Raw genomic sequence first — 19,420 nt, 5'->3', positions numbered from 1 at the left:
TTTTCTGGACCAGGAGCCGCTTGCCAGCATGGGAGTGTAGGAGCATATGGCCCCCCTCTTATCCCACCTACACACTTTTTCTCCTTCTCATCTGTTGCCTGGAAAATGGGAGCTCCAAATCCACCCTGTTGCATTCTTGGGCTTGACAAAAATGCAGTTTTAATACATTCCACAGGTCACAGTAGAGTTCACGGTGCCTGCATGGTATACAAAATATCATGAAAGACTTAAGGTGTTGATTTGCCACTATACTTCCACGAGCCTGTGCATGTCTAACATAATCAGTGTGGTTACAGAAGTGAGGTCAGGTTTTATTTTATAGCACCTTATTATAAACATAAAGAAACACCATTCCCTCTTCTACCATGCTAAATACAGTAGATATATTGTGTGGTTTTTTTGTGTGCAAGTGTGATCATGTTTGTGCATATCAGGCTACATGATACCCTCATTTAGAATCACCTTTTGAAATTCCAACAACTCTGTACTGCCTTACAATGTGATGGTCAGAAATACATCAGACCTATATCTCCAAAGGCAGTGTGTGGAAATATATCTCCAACTGACAGGAGACATAAATGGCGTATGGGATATGTATAGCAGCCCCTGTCAGCTCCCTCAGTGTTTAGTGTTACGCCTAGCATTATATCAACTGAACACTTTCTGTATCATACAGTTTATGAGAAAGGGAACTCTATCCTGAGCCATTCACAGTGGCTTAGAAAAGCACCTGTGATGCCTCCCAGGCATTGAAACAAAACCCTTAAAATAAAGTGAACCTCCTTCCCTCTGTCATCAGGGTGACACAAAAGGCCCATTCATAGTTCATAAATATTACTACACATGCAGACACCAGCCCTCAGAAACAATGCCTGTAGAAATGCCTTTATTTCAGTGAGTGAAACCATCTTTGCATTCTGTAGGCCAAGTGTGAACTCTGTTTATACTCTGCAAGGGGCCATTAACGTGACTGACGTGTGCATATGTTGAGTAATTTACATTCGCTGTGACATTTAAACTAGGCTTCCAGCACAGGACTGCTAAAGCTTCGTCTACCAAACAAGAGGCTACTAGGCGAGCTAATGTCTCAGTTTTATTTATGTTGGCAGGGATCAGACACTGGAGGCTACAGAGGATTGGCTAGAGTATTTTCACACCTCAGAGTCCGTGCTAATGGCCCCTGTTATTCTGTCCCTTGATCCCTCCACAAAACCTATTAGTGTGGCCTGGCATTCCTCCATCCACTCCGCTCTCTGTGGCTAAGAGAACTGTCTCTAGGTCAAAAGTGGAGTGGTGGATGTGACCCACATAGATGAAAACAGGACATTCACTCAAGTCTGAGGATAAATTAATGTGAAACAGATGCAGAAAAATGGGAAACAAGGCAGGCCACTTCATAATGGCAGCTGTGATTCCACAAGCAACAGAGACACAGGGACAAAGAAACGAGAAAAGTGCATTGACATTCTGAATAATCATATTATCATAACAATGATTGTTATTGGTTATCTACTTTCTAAATGTGCCATTACTACTGTGAGTATCTACTATCTGTTAAAGGTGTTGCTTTGTGTATGCTGACTTTATAATAATATAACAAAGAGTACAAGACGTTTTCTTTATTTTAAGTCACCTAAGATGGCTACTGTTGTGATTAAGCTATAAATAAAATGTACTGTAAACTTCAGGTGTGGGCTTGTGGAGACTTGTTAATGTCACCATTTTTTTGGTATAAGGGGATTAACAATATGTACATACTCTCAGCCCTCCTGATACCTGGCAACAGATCCAAGCACTTCCTATCCAGGTGGGATCTTGTTGGGGGACTTCTTCTGCTCCATAAATAGAGGACGCAGGCTAAGACAAACAATACTCAATAAACCACAGAGGAAGAGTGATGTGTTTGTGCAGCTTTGTTTAATGACTGCCAGACTTTCATCATCACGCCCTGTACCTAAAATGTCATTAGACATCCCGCTGAGCACAGATTTGTGAATTGTAGTTTTCTCTGTCTTTCTCCATTCAGAGATAGGAATGCTGGTCTCTCTCAAACTGACTGAATTCATGACATTCCTGCAGGCTTATCAGACTATAACTGCTTGGACTGGACCAGATGGCACGCTGCCTGTGGACCAGTTTGTCGCCACCCTGCATTCTCCCCTTCTAATGGGGGTCTGTGTGTCTCTTTGTTTGTGTATTTGTTTGTGTGGGGGAGAGGTTATGAGAGCTTGCATGAAAAGAGTCTGATAGACTTGAGTGCTTTGTGGATGCTAGTAAAAATCTGATCTCACCTTCCCCATCCCAGGGTTCTCTTTAACTTTGGACACAGCTCGTAGCAAGCATGGCGGAGCAGGCGGTGGCGAGACTTGCAGGATGCCGCTAAAGTTGGTTGGGTATATGGAGGGCTCCTGTGGGTGGAGCAGTGAGGGCTGGTGCTTCTTCCGCTTGGAGGAGAGGTTCAGCTTCTGAGCTGCCCTGGAAATAGAGGAAAAAAAAGATCAGAGATAAACAACCATTTCACAAAGTTCACACATCAGCAAGTATTTTTCTTTGCTCAGGTGAGGTTTTCACCCAGGGTGGTTGTACCCAAGACAAGGTTATTGATTTTAAATGTCTAGCCTGACATTTTTTCAAGGCGTGAGCTGCTAGGCTTTTAAAAATCAAACGCTGAAACTACAAAATAAAGGTCAACACGCTCCTTTTAGTTTCTAGGAGTAATACAAGTCAGCAGGAGAGCTACACTGTGCCACTACCCCCGACAATTTCCCACTCTAAAACTGCTATTCTTCCAACTCAAAGTCCCCTACCAAGAAAGATAATGCCTCAGCCCTCCACTTTACCCAGAGCTGGCACAGTTCTCTTGTACCTTGATTTCTTTTTTTTCTCGACTAAAACTACAGAATAAGTACTTATCAGAGAGCCTCCCTGCTTTCAGAGACCAAATCTAGGCTGTCAGAGCAGGAAGGCAAAGTGAATGTGCACATTTATCTTGATCAAAAACCAACAACAACTGTCACAGACTTGACAGGCGAGTGCTGCTCCTACGCTGCCCTCTGGGATATAGTTATGTCTATCTTGTCAAGGTTAAAGACTGATGACAGAGGAAGTTAACCCTATAGGTCGAGATATTTGATCGTTTACATAAGACGAGCTTATGTTTCTGCTTTGATCAATCCTTTGCTGTAACTCAATCAAGCTTTTTTTTGACAGTCATCTAATTAAAATCCGCTGTCTTCTTGTCTTGAACAGTCAATGCAGGGGAGACACAAACTGGTCACAGGGCCAACTGAGTCAGGCACATGCACTCTCTTCCATCTGAACTCCTGCAACTCAAAAGGCAGCACTGATGTCTCCGCATGATCCACAGGGAATCAGGCCAGACTTAGAGTGGTTCCAGGGATGGCATCACATCGCCCCCAGATCAGCTAACGCCATATCTCGACTGGAAATTCAAGGTCAGGGGGAGGAAAGTAATACTCGAAGGAAATTAAAACGCACTCAAATGGTTTTGAATGAAGCGGTCGGATATTCTGAGAAACACAGGGAGGACAAAGAGGTGGTTGTCAACATTTAGGGAAGAAAATTGGAGCGAGAGATTAGAGGCTGAGAAATCTGCCGAGTAGTTGGAAGCAAAATAAGCAGAGCATGTGTAAAGCCGAGCGGAAAAGATCAGATCCATGTGCGTCCTGGTGAGCAGTGATTTCCTAATACACCAGCCTGAGCTAATTAGTCCGGCTTTGAGCTCCTCCGGACAGAACTGAATGGGCTACTGCCAAAAAACACAACCCACCCTCCCCATTCCTGAAATCCAGCCACCCTCTCCTTCTCCCTTCCAACACTCCCCTCTCCACTGTACGCCCCCCTGCAGCGACAGCCCAAGAGCACAATCAGGAGACACACTGCCGGCTGATGGAATAATTATTGCATCCAAGAAGGCTACAGGAGAAGGCTCTCCCTGGGGAGCTGCCTATGTGTGATAGCATGCGAGACGGATCATGTGACAGAGAAAAAATGAGATGGAATAGATGAATGTGAGATGGAGGGAAAGAAAGGGGAAACTACACTTAAGTACACGTGGCTGTGTGTGACTACATGTGTGTGTGTGAGAGGTATCCGCAGCACGTTCATTCAAGATAGATGCATCCCGTCTCTCTGTTACTGGTCCTCGCTTCCTCTTTTTTTTTTTTTGTCTCTTTTCCCTTTCAGCAAAGAAATAAATCAAACATCAGCAGCAACCATGAAGGATAGTTAGAGCAGCAGACTGATTTATTATTGTGCTCACAATCTAAAGCCGAGCATGTAACCTTGAGGTTTAATTCAAACTGCACAATGACGATTGGCGCACATGTGCTCTTCAGTGGAAGGTGAGGAAAAAAAAGGGATGAGATTGCTGTTTCTTTCCACCTCACCCACAAGTACACAGGGAAATTAATTGCTTGTCACTTTCCCTCCCCTCCCTCCTTCTTCTTTCTCTCTCGTTCTCTTTGCAACTCTATGATCATTGGAGGGGAAATGGGCGGTTAGGAGAGGCTCAGATTTTCTTCGCCCACAACAGCTTGTCCACCTGTTCACTCTCAATCCCTATGCTAATGAAGATGTTCCCTGCATCACTTGGTTTGTAAGCTCAAAGCAGAATCTTTGCACGCATCTGAAATCCACTAAAATAAGTTTGCAAAATACTCACATACTTTAGATACTTTGAACAAACTGAGTCAAACGTTTCAACATGCACAAGGGAGAAAATGCAGCTGTACTTACAGCTCTTTCCAATCCATTATCTGGTTAATTGTAGTAGTCAAAGAACAGACACCTGATGTAGTTTAACTTTGAGTTCCATGTCTGTGTTGTCACTGTTCTCCATTACTTGCAAAAGTGATATAATGGCAAAGTCGCCAATAAAAGAGTGAGGCGGGGCGACTTGCTCGTTGGGACACAGGGGTCCTTTTTGTTACGATCACACTCATCGAGGTTCCACTTGATTTCACCGAGGTTTGTGAGAAGCTGAGTGGCCAGAGGGGGAACAGAGTTGGGGGAGGTGGAAGCGTGGGCGTTGTAGTACTAAAAATGAGAGACAGGTAGAGGTGGACAGTCAAGATAGGTTCCCTGCAGAAAAAAAGCAGTAAATTCACAGTGAGGGTAGTCCAGAAAGATGCTTAGGGGGGAGGTCAGAAGGAGAGGGGGCGCCTCCTTTTTTCATTTGCTGCTATCTCACCTATTACTCTTTCCATGCCTCCTCACAGGAAAAAGTTCAGAGTCAGTTCAAAGATGTAAAAAACCTGCAGAAGCTTATTCTTCAACTCAGTTTTCCATGGTTTCCTTAACATCCAATTCTGCATATATATATCCCACAGGCTGAATCGCTCATTCAGCAAATCCACTGGGGTGTTTTTTGCAGGTCCAGATGCCCAGGTCCTTCTCAGAGTCTCTGCTCCTTCTAGCAGGAGGAGGGGAGTAAAATCTGCATGCCTGGCCGCGCTGCAAGATTTCCTTGGGTGGCTGAGAATGGGGAGAATTCCTACTCCTGTTCCGCCTCTCTGTCCTTCTCCTTGTATCGGAGAAATGCTGGCAGCTGTCCTACCGTGTCTCTCTTTCTCTCTCTCTGCCTGCCTTTCTCCCTTTCTCACACATACACACAAAACTCCCTCCTCTCTCTCTCTCTCTCTCTCCCTCTCTCTCTCTCTCTCTCTGTCTCCTCAGCCCAGCCCCTTTTCCCTCCGACTGCCAGACGAGGTGTCAGCGCTCGATTGCTGGCTGCTCGCGGCGCAAATTGCGAGTACTCTCCTTTCCTCTGTGTCTCTAACGTTCACATACACACACACACACACATACACAGTCTCTTACAAACCCCAGCACACACACGCCCATGCATGCACCCCACCACACGTCAAATGAATACTTAATGCATACAGGAGCCTTCTCTTCTTTTAGGGTCCCACACTTCAAACAGATTTGGTTAGTATGCCTACAGTGCATGAATGCGTGAGCCAGAGTGTGTATGTGTCCACGTTTGTGTTTTTTTTTTTTTGCCTTTGTTAAAGGATGTAATTAGCCAGATGAATGAGAGTGTTGTTAATCATAAGGAGTGACACTTAGACAAGGAGGATATACTTAAGCGTAGAGAGATGGATTGCCTGAATGAGCGATGCTCTGAATCAATTGGAAAACTGAGAGATTAAAAAAGGAGTGAAAGAGGGAGGGCGAGAGAGAGAGAGAGAGAGAGAGAGAGAGAGAGAGAGAGAGAGAGAGAGGACGGACAATGGACAAATGACGTCTTAGAAAGGCAGATTTATGCTGGCCAGTGAGGAGAGTGAAGTCAGTCAATGGTCAAGGGTAAAAAAGGGAATGAAAGCACGTGAGTGGGCGAACACTGGGGTGAGAGTACCCTGTATTCCCCCGGCAGCCAATTTACCAGTAAGCCCTCTCAGCCCCCGACCATCCAGTCTCTTTTGAAATGCTGCTGCTTTGGCTGCAGAGTGCCTACTACAACATATCAGCAGACAGAGTGGGTGTGAGACTTTCCAGATGAAAGTACATTCAGCACAAACACACAGCAAGCTCTCTCTGCCTCTCTCCTTCTGACACAGTGCCCCTTCTGTGAACTCTGCTGGATTACATTTTGAGGCTAAAATAAAAAAAACATGAAATAAAACCCACTGCTGCCTACCTATTTGATGAGTGGAGTACAGTAATGAAGCACTTTGATGTACCACATAACCTTTACCTTCATCGTTGCCACAGCACGCCTACCTCTGCTTTTCTGCCATGTGTCCGGATATGTTCAACTGAGGTAGGCTTCTTTTAGAGGGCAGAAGCTACTGAACAGAGGTGTGTACAGACCTTTTAGACTGCGGGGGCCCAACTGTAGCACTAACTTGTTGGTGTGCATGTGTGTGGGCCTACACACATTTTACATTCATGTACCATTTAACTTTACAAATCTACGTTGTTTACATACATTATTCTGTGTAGATTTTTGTTTTATTTAAAGAATTTTAATTTAAAGAATAAAAAGACGTGATATCGAGCACTGACAAAATAACTTGTGCTACACTGACGAAAGAAAGCTGCTGTTGAAACCATAAACTGTATAACATGGACGTAGTCTAGTGATACCATCCATTCGCTGTGGAAGAGAGGCTATAAAGCCTAACCATGGTGGTCGCCATATTTGAAATTCTGATTCCAAATGAATTCCAAATAATGGAGAAGCAAGCAAAAAGGTAAAGGATATGTGCTGAAACATGCCCATCTCGCCTAAAATCAAATGGGCTCTGTTCGAGGATTACTTGGTTTTAGGAGCCTGCCTCAACTGGACACTCAAGAATCTGGAGTCTTTGTACACTTTTAATTTGGCTTTATTTTTCAACACCTGAGGTTGCCACTTGGTTACAACAAAAAAGTTGGTTTGAACTTAAGTTTGGCCCGTGGTTGGGCAAGTAGGCAATCAAAGTTTGAGATGACGTGGCCAAGTTTGAGATGTGTGGCCAATCAGATTTTATAGGGCCCATTTAACTCCAACACTAAATCATTTGAATCAACACTGGCAATGTTCATGTAGAAGTAGAGCCTGAACGTTTTATCCGCCAGCTGAAAATATCAGTTGATATTAGCATTTCACCAGTCAAATAGCATGCCATTTGAGTATGATCGTGTTACACTAGCAGTTTGTTCTGTTTGTCTCCAGCAGAGTGTGCTATATGGATAACTACAAGCAGCATCACTGTCCAGTGAGTGTGTCAAGCGGTGATGTACGTTACTTTCCAGTTCAGTGACCATCCTATCATCAATATACTTTTCCGCAAGTGCATGATAGCGCTATTTGAGGATTAACCATGTCTATCTATCTATCTATCCATCCGTCCATCCATCCATCTTTAGATCGAACATAAATATAAGAAAGATATCGGCCGATATATAGGTATCTAATTTTTATATTGGCCCAAAAAACCCATCTCGGCTTGGCCCCTACTTAGAAAAAGACAAAACTAATGTGGACATTAGTGCCAGCAGCCATTGTTAGTAGCTCTCATTGTGGTTTCAAGTGTAATACATCTAAATGACGTAATAATAAGGACAAGTTGAAACTGTCCTGATAGCCTTTCAGCTCCATCACTGTCTCCTCATGAACAGACCTCAGGAACAGATAATGATTGTAATATATATAACTGAGGCAATGTGAGATAAATGTAAAATCAAGAGTCATTTAAAATAAAAGGTCTCTTTGTGTCTTTTGTTCTAGAAAGGACATCTAGATTTCGTCCTTAGTGACAGAGAAGGAGGAGGAGAGGTCATTGACTTAGAGAGAGGGGAAGCTCTGTTTTCCTGATGCTTTGAAAGCTTCTTGTTGGACAGGAATTGCTCCAACCCGGAGGCGCTGGTGACGCAGTGGTTAGTGCGCACATCCCCATCTATGGAGGCTATAGTCCTCAACAAGGCCGGCCCAGGTTCGACTCCAGCCTGTGGCTCATTTCCCACATCTCAATCCCTACTCTCTCTGCCTGATTTCCATCTCTGTCCTATCTCCAATAAAGGCACAAAAAAAAGCCAACGCCAAGAATTGGTCCAACCCTCTTTTCAAAGTGCCAAATTAACAGGAGAAATTCCCCCGCCCAGGAAAATCATTAGCTGCCACGCCCATTAGCTTGTTTGTGCATATTTGTGTCTGATCCCCAGGCCAGCTATACGCCTCTTCAGGTAGCCTCTCTCTGGGGCTAATTACCATGTTGGCCACATTTACCATCCTTGACATTTCCTTACTGGGATTCTCCTATTTCTCTTTCCACAGACAAGACAAGGTTGAACAGCCATCCGAGCAGGAATCAGATCAGTGAGGCTGATATCAGACTGCTCTCACCCCCTACAGTGAGTCTGCCTCACACTGCTGCTGATTAGCTTTTCCACCAAAGCTCTTCATGAATGGAGACAAGAAAACTGGGCTTCAGCCAGCCTCAATACCATGCAATGATAATGACTCCAGCACAATGAGTCACACAGAGACATCCATAATTTATCTTAGACCAAAGGCATTTGTGAGATATTTCTATTGTAACTAGGTGCGTAAAAAACCTTGTTGTTAGGTTGCTGGAGTCCAAAATGCCAAATCAGCAGATGGTGAGGATTGATTGGGCTCAATGTGTGTTGGTTTATCAGGTAAGGTGCTATGTTTTTGAGTCATAAGAAAATCAATCTGAAAGCCCCCTAGAGCTAAAATCAGTACACACTGTCTTATTGATGGGCTGCCCTTGACACAATCAAACAGCCCTCTGCCCCAAAGGTGTCGGGGGATAACATAAATCTACCAACTGACCTCAACTCTTAAATAAATACAGACTTGGTTAAGTTAAAGCAAGAGCAGCAGACTAACAATTAGCCCCCACAGTTAAGGTTCTGCATGGTTTGCTTTTCGACAAAATTTGTCCTGGATGAAAACAAATCTGAATCTTTGTGCTGGCCTCAAAGCTGTGGCCCCCGGTCGTTCACAGCCTGACCAAGCCGCTGCTCAGCTTCACTTGTGATTAAACAAGCATGACATCACTTCTCAAACCCACACATATTCAGGGAGATGAGTTCAGACTCTGCCAATAAGCTCTGGCATCGTGAAGGCCCACCAAGACGAAATTCACGAGCAAAGCCAGGATGTTGATAATTTAGTACAGACAAAATGCTTCAAAACAATCACCCTTTTTTGAACAATTGTAGCTGTATCTAAATAGGTCATGCACTGTGAGCTGAAAGTGTCAGCAATGCATCCCCAAGATATACAGCCACCCATTTATAAACATATGTGTATTACCTCAATGAGTAAAGCTAAGGGGTTCTGCATAGGGTCAACTCTTAATAACCAATGAAATGTGGATTTTGGTCACCTGAGAGAGTATTGTGCCAGTGGGGAAAGGAACATAGAGAAGGATGGGTGAACGTTTGAAAAGGGTGTTCTAAGCATCCTGTGTGGCGCTGAGTTTTAGTGCGTCTCCTTTCTGAAGCCCACCCCCTGCAATCAAGGACAACTTTTATAAACATTCATTTTGTTTTTCTCACTTCCTCGCCATTATCCCGAATCACTCAAAACAACTTATACCCCAGAGTGCAACATCCTGAAATTATTGAATGTGCTTCGACAAATGTAAATATTGACAAAGATGTGCAGTTTTCCTCCATTGGAGCTACTAAAAAAGCTCAGTCTCAGAGATGCATGAACAGATATCCCCTGTTTGCAGCGTGGTTATCTTAAAATTCAGATTCCTATCAAAATAAATCCAGATCTTTCCAGTCATTTTGAAAAATGAGTTTCCCTTTTTCTTTCATCTGGTGCATTTAAATGGAAGAGAGAACCAACAGGCTTATCTGTCTGTCCGTTGAATCTTATCAAGCCAAAGCTTTGAAGCTTTACACTTACTGCCTGGATGTTTCCTTTCCCGCTTGCCTGTTTTAATGGTAGAGTGAGGGTAGAGCTTGTCTCTCCTGTGTCGGTTAACACAACAGCAGTTTGCAGGAAGTGGACCAAACACCTCCAGGCTAGGATTTATACACTTCCTATAAATCCACAGAAATAAATGAAACAGATCTCGGGCTCAATCACACAGCAATGAGCATGATGTCCTGTTCACTGAGTAATATCCTGACTGGCATGGTCCAGACATATTGGACCTTTAAGAAAGTCTCTTTGTTCCAACAAGGTGTTCAACAGCCTTTTGTTTGTGAGTGTCTGGCCTTGGACACAAAATACCAAATGGGGCATCATTTGTGTTCTGACTGCTAACAGCCCAAGGCTGCACATCTCTCCTGCACCAATCGTCAGCCAATTAGCAAAGGCCAAATGCATTCATGTAACACCTGTGAACACAATGTACTGTCATGAAGAAGAAAATATCCCCCTTGAAAAGAACTGATGTCTCCTTATGCAACTGATTTTTCATATTTTTGTCATTAAGAAGATTAAAAGATTTCTCCAGTCTAAGCAATAAATAAAACCCTAAATTATATCCGGGGTTTGTACAGCGGTTTCGTCATGGTCTCCTCTAAAGTCTTTTGAAATGGTGTGTCAACTGATGTGGAAAACAGGGGAATTAGGGCATCCTCTGGAGAATAGCTTGTGCAATGTGGGATTGTTTGAATCCCAGGGAAAGAAAGAAAACGAGTGCAAAGAGAGGAACAGAGAAGAAAGAGGAAATGGCAATCATAACATGGAATATGGAAGACAGAGTTTCAAAATACAGTCAGTAAGAAGGAAGAGGAGGCGAGGCGGAGAGAAAGAATGGGAGCTGCAGGGGTGTGAAGCAGAGTCCTCTCTTCGATCAGTGGGCCTTGGCTCTGTGCCAGCAAGGCGCTGTCCATGAAGAGGTAAATCATTTTCTGCCTGAGAAAGAAACAGGAAAAAATGATCTTTGGGGATGTGCCACTGCCAGCTTGGGATTGCTTTATTCCCAAAGATGGGAATCCCCAGTCGGCCAAGAATAAATGGAACAGTTGGCATCAAAAAGTGAAAAAAACTCATCAATATTCACGAAAGCCTGGTTGGGTGCTGCAGTGTGATCAGCAACAGTAGATTTAGGATATGGCTTGTATCAACACAGAGGTAGAAGATGGTGTTGTAAAATATCAAAGGAGCTACCTGAAGCAGGTTTATCGTCTGTGCCTTTGGGCATCATCAAGAAGAAAAGGCTCATGCTGAAGGGATTTCTGAAGGACAGTTAAACTCTTAATAATGGGTTGCCGAAATGCTCCATAAGAGTGTGTGACAAACCCTTCTTATCATAACAGTGATATCTGGTGCTATTTTTGTTGCATACTCTGCCCATAAAGCAGTATGTCTCCAAACACCCAACACCCACGTCCCAGTCAAATACCCACTAATTCCCCCCATCCCCTCGCTGAAAGGCAACAAAGCCCTACTGCTAAATTAGGGACTTAAAAGGGGCTTAAGACAAGCAAATGAAGGAAACTTAGGGGTAAAAGTCAGGAGCTATAATTCTACCTCCAGTTCATTTTATTGTTCTGCTAGCATTCAGGATCACATCTCGCTAATTTGGTCTAAAGAAGCCCGAACATTAGGCCATGGAGTGTTGAAGAAAGTAGAGGACATTAGCTCTGCAGGACACATTTGTAAGTCAATGAGATAAAGGGGCCACTTTAAGATCCAAAGAGGATGAATTGGACATACCTGAAATACAAGTCCTCTAAGGAAAATCTCAAGCAATTGACCCCGACCTGTTAAGAAGAGACTTAAAATAAACTGCAGCTTTGGATATGAGTCAAGAAATTGCTCGGCTTTATAATATTAAATTTGTTTGGGCAGGAAAAAAGTCATGGAAGAAAATTCCCTCTTTAGCTGATATGTGACAGATGATAATGAAGACATTTTATTCTGTGCTCTACAGACTGTAGACTTCGCTCTCCTGGCATTGCTGACAGAGATTAGCAGATGCTTTCATCTCTTCCAGGGCATTTTCACTCTGCACCTCAAACACTGCTTCAGGTATTCTGCAGCACTTCTCTCCTCGGCTGAGGAGAATCTGGAATAACTTCCCGCACTGAACGCACATGCTGAACTTCCATTCACCCGCCATCCCACCCACGTCTTACCTTGAAAAGCCCAGGAAGGCTGTCCTGCATAGTGAAGGCAAAGAAAATAGAAATCTTGGCACTCTTTTTCTGCCTCAGACATCAGTTTAGTACACAGCTGAGACAGGTTATTTGATTAACAAGAGACAAATGAGTGCTATCATTAACATGCCAGACCTCTATGATTAAATACGATGTCCTTTGGGATTTATACATAACATCATATCAGAATGAAGCATCACTTTAAAGAATGATGAGAGTGTTATGGACAGTTAGGGAGGAAGAAAGCCAGAATACTGAGTGCTCCACTTCTGTACATCATTAATCACTCGCTGCCGGAGTAAGACACCTAGCGACTATTTATTTGCACTTCGCCACACAGAGGCTATCACAACAAACAGGCCCGCAGGCAGACGAGAACATTTGGGAGTGATTCATCAGTGTGCTGTCCATAGAGCCAAAACACAGGGGGAGGGGACTTCTTACATGTCTTTCTTAATATTTAGTCAATATTCAAATCAATAGGAAACCTAGAAAAAAAGTAGAAGGAGTCCAAGAAATGAACTGTACCTTCAGAGAGTTATGATATGATTTCAAATATAACAAATGCTTCAGTTACTGCCTAAAATCAAAGGTGTCATGTATTGGTCATGTATGTGTCAAAACTGTAATCTATTAGAACAACTTAAAACCATTTTTCTGTCTCCAAAACACCAGCTTACAGATTGATATAAAATAGATATTTATGGTTGCCACAAGGAACTAGCTAGCTAAAAGTTAACAATAGTCAAAGCTAGCAATGTATCAAAAAAGTGTTTTTGACAACTATTTTAGTACTGAATTTTTTTATATTTATAGTCTAATTATCAAAAATGCTATACATATGAAATGATGTGGTTTTATCTCAACTTCAGTGTTTTTCTGATGCTCTCTGGCAGACACAGGACATCAGATGGGTCAGCTGGTGGAGCTCCATCTGTAAGGGGGATTTTTAAACTTCTGGGCAATTATTCCCCTGGATGTTTTAACAGTGATGAGATTTTATCTGGTCATGATGCAGTCGGAAGTTAATGTTGATCATTGATTTATATTTTTAAATGCTTGTAATGACTACCACGTGAACAATGTCGACGGATTTTCACCCAAACCAGAAGTGCTTTGGATACAAATGTTTTCAAATAGTGAAAGACAGCAGGATGTTTTACTACTGGAGGACACTACACATGCAGGGTGTGCATTGTCAGACAGTTGCCTTCCCTTTTTACTGAACACCTGTCCAAATGCATCTGTGTATTTATTTACACCTGTGGGGTGAGGGAGAGAGAGTGAGCTGCCATGCTCATTCTGATGCAGCAGCTCGAACTCGCAGGTCCTGATCTCAACTGTGAAAACATCTGCGGTGTGGCACATTTGGGGTTGTGTCCACATTACTGTACATTTTTGTGGAGATGTGCACATTATGAGAGGCAGACCTACATGAATTAAATATCTAGTCTGTGACTCCTGCAATGAATAAATAAATTAATGCCCGGTGTTAGCTTGATTTATTTGTTGTTGCTCAGCGTGATTTCACCAAGTCAGTCAGGCCAAACAACTAAAACAGCAATCCTTGCACCTCAATTAGGGGGTAATAATAAAGTCTTAAGTATGGGGAGGTAAACTTTGTGTTTTATATTTTCTTTATCACTTGTATCAGAGGGGTACTTACGGCCAACTGTCAAATTTAGTAATAGAATTCTTTATTGGGAAGGAATGGGATCATGACGTCTCTATATATGGGTGTAGAGCATTAAATGACATTTCTTCAGATGGAAGTGAGAGACTATCATTTGTCACAGATGTATAGAGTAAAAGGAACACTAATCTCACAGCATGGCGAAATGTGTTCCTTGGAACTGTGACGAAGACATTAGCGACTACAACCGCATTATTCCAAGTTAAGCAGTTTATCCTGTATCACACACTCATAAAAGTCAACCGTAGAAACATTCTCAGCCACACTCATTGGGCCACATAGAGCGTATGGGGATAATGGGATTTTTAGCACACGGCAGCTGGCTCTCACGTGCTGGGTCGTGAACCGATTACAGGCAATAATCCTCTTCATTCATGTCACAGCAACAGAAATCCAGAGAAGATGAATCCTTCTTGCTACTTTTAGTGTGATACAGAATCAACTTGACTAAATACTGGACATGGAAAGGTTGAAAATAGAATATCATACAACACTAATACTTTCAAATCTTCTAAGATCTTCATTGTTGCATACATACAAGTTGAAATGTTCACTAGAAGCACTATTGAACATTTTCCTCTGACCTATAAGTTTTGTAAATGTAGGAAATCGGACAAATAATTTTCAAACTAACCTATTATGTTGGTGGATGCCCATACTATGTAGTTGTAATCTCATGATAAGACTTATCTTTAAAAGCTCATCCTGCAAATCATGCAACAGTTCCCCTATATTAGTTCCATAATGCTTTTGGGTTGCCAGCAGCCAAGTAACACAAAGGCAGTACTTTATGGCGAAATGTGCTAAACAGTTGAAGCTTTGGTTGATGAGGTTAATGCCAAAACACTGGTCCTGACAATGGCCTTATTCTCAGTGGTAATCTGAGCTTCATCTGTAAAAGCTGGGTCTTTCCTATTGACAATCAGAAGCATTGGGGTGCAGCATGCGTAGGTTTCTGCAAAAAAAGAGCCCTAGTGTTTGGGGAAATCAACCATCAATCACTGATTAAGCAGCTTTTAGTTATTTATGGTGAATAGAAAGCTCAGTGACGCCTGAGAAGTCCCTGCAGGAGCCATCTTTGTTTCTCTGTATTGTAAGACATAAAGGCAGCTCATGGGAGCAGAGGCCACAAGCTCTATTCGGCATCCATACACAGTAAGTCGTAAAACTCCCTAATGCATATTCACTGCCAACAGCTATTGCAATTCACTCTTTTTTATTACTAATACTTCCACACCGTGTCTCAATACAACACAAAAGTGACCGTGGTCGTGATGACACAGATAATGGACTCCATTTGCATGACACCTTTCACTGAGGAACACTCAAGAGGTTTAGATGGCATCCCTCGGCCCGCATAGGCATGATGCACAATATCATTCAACAGGAGGGATGAGAGCGAAGTCGAGCATGACATAACTAACACACTGATCATAGAGCCCTGTGGGCAAATTTCAGAGCAGTTGTCCATTTGGGGAATGTCCAAAGTGGGCAGGCAAACAGAGCTGGAAATAGATTGATGCTAAAAGGTTTGACCTCTCCTGCCTACACTCAACTCGTTGCAGACAACCTGGCCTTTTTATCATCATTACAAACTCACTGGGAGACAAAGGCGGCACTATGTAAGGTGTCAAGCCTACAGGACTGAGGTCTGCACCCCATATCCTCTCATTTCTCTATGTGTGAAAGGAATCTGTCATGAGTGGACGGCAGTGCTTTCCTCTCTCCCCACAGGGCTTAGCACACGTGGACCCAGGGCGAGTGCACAGGCTTGAGTCAGCGCTTCAGCTCTTTGTTTGTCGGTCCCCCTCTGTCAGCCCCCTGCAGACAATGTGAGTGGGCCAGACAGACTTCCTGACTCAGGGATTTATTTGGGGGGGGGATCGGGGGGAAAGGGCAGTGGGTTATTCCTCGTGCAGGCCGTGACAAACTCTTAGCTTTTCTTTGCTCTACCACTGGAGCCGTTTCCCCATTCATGGTGACAGGCACAAGAGATTCTTCACTGCCTGTCACTCTGGTAGCTGCGGGCGTGCAGCACTATCACACCATGTTATCATATCCCGAGGAGGAGACAGACATCCGGAAAGAGGCGAGGGAATCAGCGACAGCAAGAGCGCTTCTTCAGCTGTGCAGGAAATTCTTCACAAAACCGATTATGTAGAGGCCACTCTCAGAATCCAAACAAGAGTTCCTCATGCAATATTCAGCTTGTGCAGTATGCAATATGTCAGAGCCACGCAGGCTGTCCGGACATGCTCTATTCTGTAGCAGGGTTTAACGCAGAAAAGGTTTGTTTTTCACATGTGAACAACAGAGAACAATACTGTCGTTTTTGCAAGAATCGGGGAGGATTATGAGTCAGGCTGTCGATGGATTTGAAGGTGCATGGTAGCAAAAGGATGCATCTACCTGCTCGAGATCCCTGAGGCTGCAAGGCCAGACTGGATCTCCATCAACACCTCAACCTTGACGGTGCCTGACATGCCTTGGATTAATTCACACCTGGGCTTATCTACAGGCTGCAGCTCCTTCTTGGCCTCAGCTGGTGCTGCCACTGTGTCTGCTGCTGAACCAAGGCAGCCATTAGTCCCATCAGCCTGATTATGGCAGAAAAATGCCAGCTGGTGTTTTATCCAACAGTAAACAGAAAAAATACCACAGAGCAGCTCAACCATCCCAGCTACCACCCACTCAATACTTCTGATGAGCTATTCAGTGCCCTGGGCATGTGTTGCTCGCATTCAACAGATTGATATTAATCAATTCTCATTTGTCAGGCTCTGGAGGTAGAGGTAGTATTAACATTTCTGCTCCACTGTGGCTGTTTCCTCAACACAGAGCCGGCATCTCAGCAATATGTTTTCTGTCATGCTATACATTCTGCTCACACTCTTGCTCTGGTGGAGGAATCCATCTCGCTGCAGCTTGACAACAAAACCATTAGCCTCTCACCTCCAGGGAGCAGACGGTCCAACTCGACATGCACAAAACTGCACATTCCAGGGTAAAAAAGACAAAGCAACAGAGAGAGGGGGGGGGGGGGGGAAGAGGGGGAGGGAGGGAGAGAGAGAGAGAGAGAGAGACAGAGAGACAGAGAGAGAGAGAGACAGAGAGAGAGACAGAGAGGCTTTGGGAAAAAGTAGAATGCAAAAATTTAAAAACAACATAACATTCGGCGTACAACATAAGAGTTTCAAATTCCTGGGGAGCCCAATGTTGTTTGTTTGCAACAAAACTTACTTGACTCCCATGGTGGTGAATCCAATATTCTTCTCCACAGGTACATACCTCCTGCTTCTGATTCTGTCACAATACAGCATCAGCCCAAGCACGCTTTCTGAATGACAACACGTATTTATTCCAGGGAGCCGCTATCCCACTCTGTATCTTTATCCATCTGCCATGTGGGCCAGATCCACTGTGGCGAGTAGATCCTGCTGCTCTACATAATCTGTCCTGCCTACCAGCTAGCTCTCATCTGTCAATCACAGCACTGCCAATCAAACACTCCCAGTCCGGCTTCTTTTGCTCCAAGAGCATCTGTATTTCCCCCCAACAACACATGCAAGCTTAAATGCCTTTTTACAGACCAAAGGTCAGGCCAAAATATTTGAGCTAAATTCTGATTGGTAATAAAATAAACTTTAGCAAGACACCTAACTTGTGTGATTCAGAAAAAGCACTTGTGATCCTGCAGTGCTTCCAATTTGCAACAAACACAACTCATTATTAAACACACGCCTGTTCCTCCACTTGACTAAATTAGAGTCCAGTGGAGTAGAGAGGGCTATTTCCACTTCCTGATTCCGATCTTGAGAAAAATCAGTGGCATTTTATTCCCACCACCTAACGACTTGTTTCTATGGTTACTCTGAGCAGCTTTGGGCTTGAAGGGCAGAGTTAGTGTTGCAGGGTCTTGTGTGTGCAGGAGAACAGAGGCTAAATGGCCCTCCTGCCACAATTACAGGAGGATTCCTTTTGCACAAAGACAGTCATTACGGCATAAACACTCACCTGGGCAGCAGCTGCAGGGCGGCGATGGACGACCGTAAAAACACTTCCTCCTGACACTCCTCTAGGGCTGCATTCCAGCAAACAGCTGTCCACTGTGCCCGTGCTGTGCTACAGCCCGCCTGCCGGCATGTGTGCCAACTTTAAAGTCTGTGATGCCCTGAAATCCTCAATGACTTTGGCTGAGCTCTGACTTCTGGATCTTTACATACTAACTCAAAAAGTGGTTGCATCACACAGACAGAAAAAAACCCAACTTAGGAGATATTCTTATTTTACAGCTCAAACTTTAGCACACAGCCAGCAGTGGCCCATGACTCAGAACAAGCTATTAACATGATAGTGTGTGCTAGCAGGAGCATGATCCTGATTTATGACAGGTGAGCTTTTAGGGAAGCAGATTTTAAACAAACTTGACTACATCATTCTGTTGTGATGCTGCGGTTGGAAAAACAAAAAACAAAGAGAGCATAACAAGAAGACCCATTGAGAATTTCTTTATGAGATATCGTCAACAATGATTCAACTCTTCCTCAAGAACTGGTTGTACCTGGGTTTTCTCTCATCAGTAGAATACTTGCTAACATCAACCTCAAGGCAAGAACGCTTACTGAAACTTTAATCAGCGACACTTCAATTCCTACATTATGAGAACTTCACATTTTATATTTATTTTATTTTATTTTAAGACAGATGAGTGTGCAAGCCATTATAAAGCTTGAGATGTGTTTTGTAAAGTCTTTACATTTTCAGATAATCAGGGCCAAGTGTTGGTAATGACTGTGCACTCAAACCAGAATCCTCTAACAATTCCTCCTGATCCGCTTTTACTCGAGCCTATCTGTCTCTCAGGAGGATACACTTGTTGATAATAACAAACGTATCTCAAGAGGGACTAATTATTTCCTTTCTTGAACATGATAACAGTGAGGGACAAGCCCTTCTCCCAAAAAGATTTAAGACCAAAGACAGACCGTGGAAAGCATTCTCTGCTTGCACACTGAAACGAGTTAGAGTCAAACTGAGCAGTCAGTCCTCTCAGCAGTGGGCACTGAGAAATCCCACAGGCCATGTGAGTAACAAACACACCATCACCATCAGCAAGTGTTAATG

General features: G+C 43.5%; 1 protein-coding gene across 3 annotated transcripts in view; it reads right to left on the bottom strand.

Annotated features, from left to right (window-relative positions):
• kif26ab (kinesin family member 26Ab) overlaps positions 1 to 19,420 on the bottom strand; it is a gene marked incomplete at its 5' end in the record, with an annotated part of 72,069 nt that overhangs the window by 13,912 nt on the left and 38,737 nt on the right. For 2 of the 3 annotated variants that reach the window (XM_079370370.1, XM_079370371.1), the window contains one exon: positions 2,292 to 2,475. In XM_079370370.1, coding sequence (XP_079226496.1) covers positions 2,292 to 2,475 — 184 coding nt within the window. Of the gene's footprint in view, positions 1 to 2,291; positions 2,476 to 4,758; positions 5,624 to 19,420 lie in introns of those variants that run through there. The other variant, XM_079370372.1, reaches the window with a different exon arrangement.

The sequence above is a fragment of the Symphodus melops genome, assembly GCF_947650265.1.
Source record: "Symphodus melops genome assembly, chromosome: 19".
Taxonomy (NCBI): Eukaryota; Metazoa; Chordata; class Actinopteri; order Labriformes; family Labridae; genus Symphodus; species Symphodus melops.
This window is presented reverse-complemented; position numbering and strand designations above follow the sequence as displayed.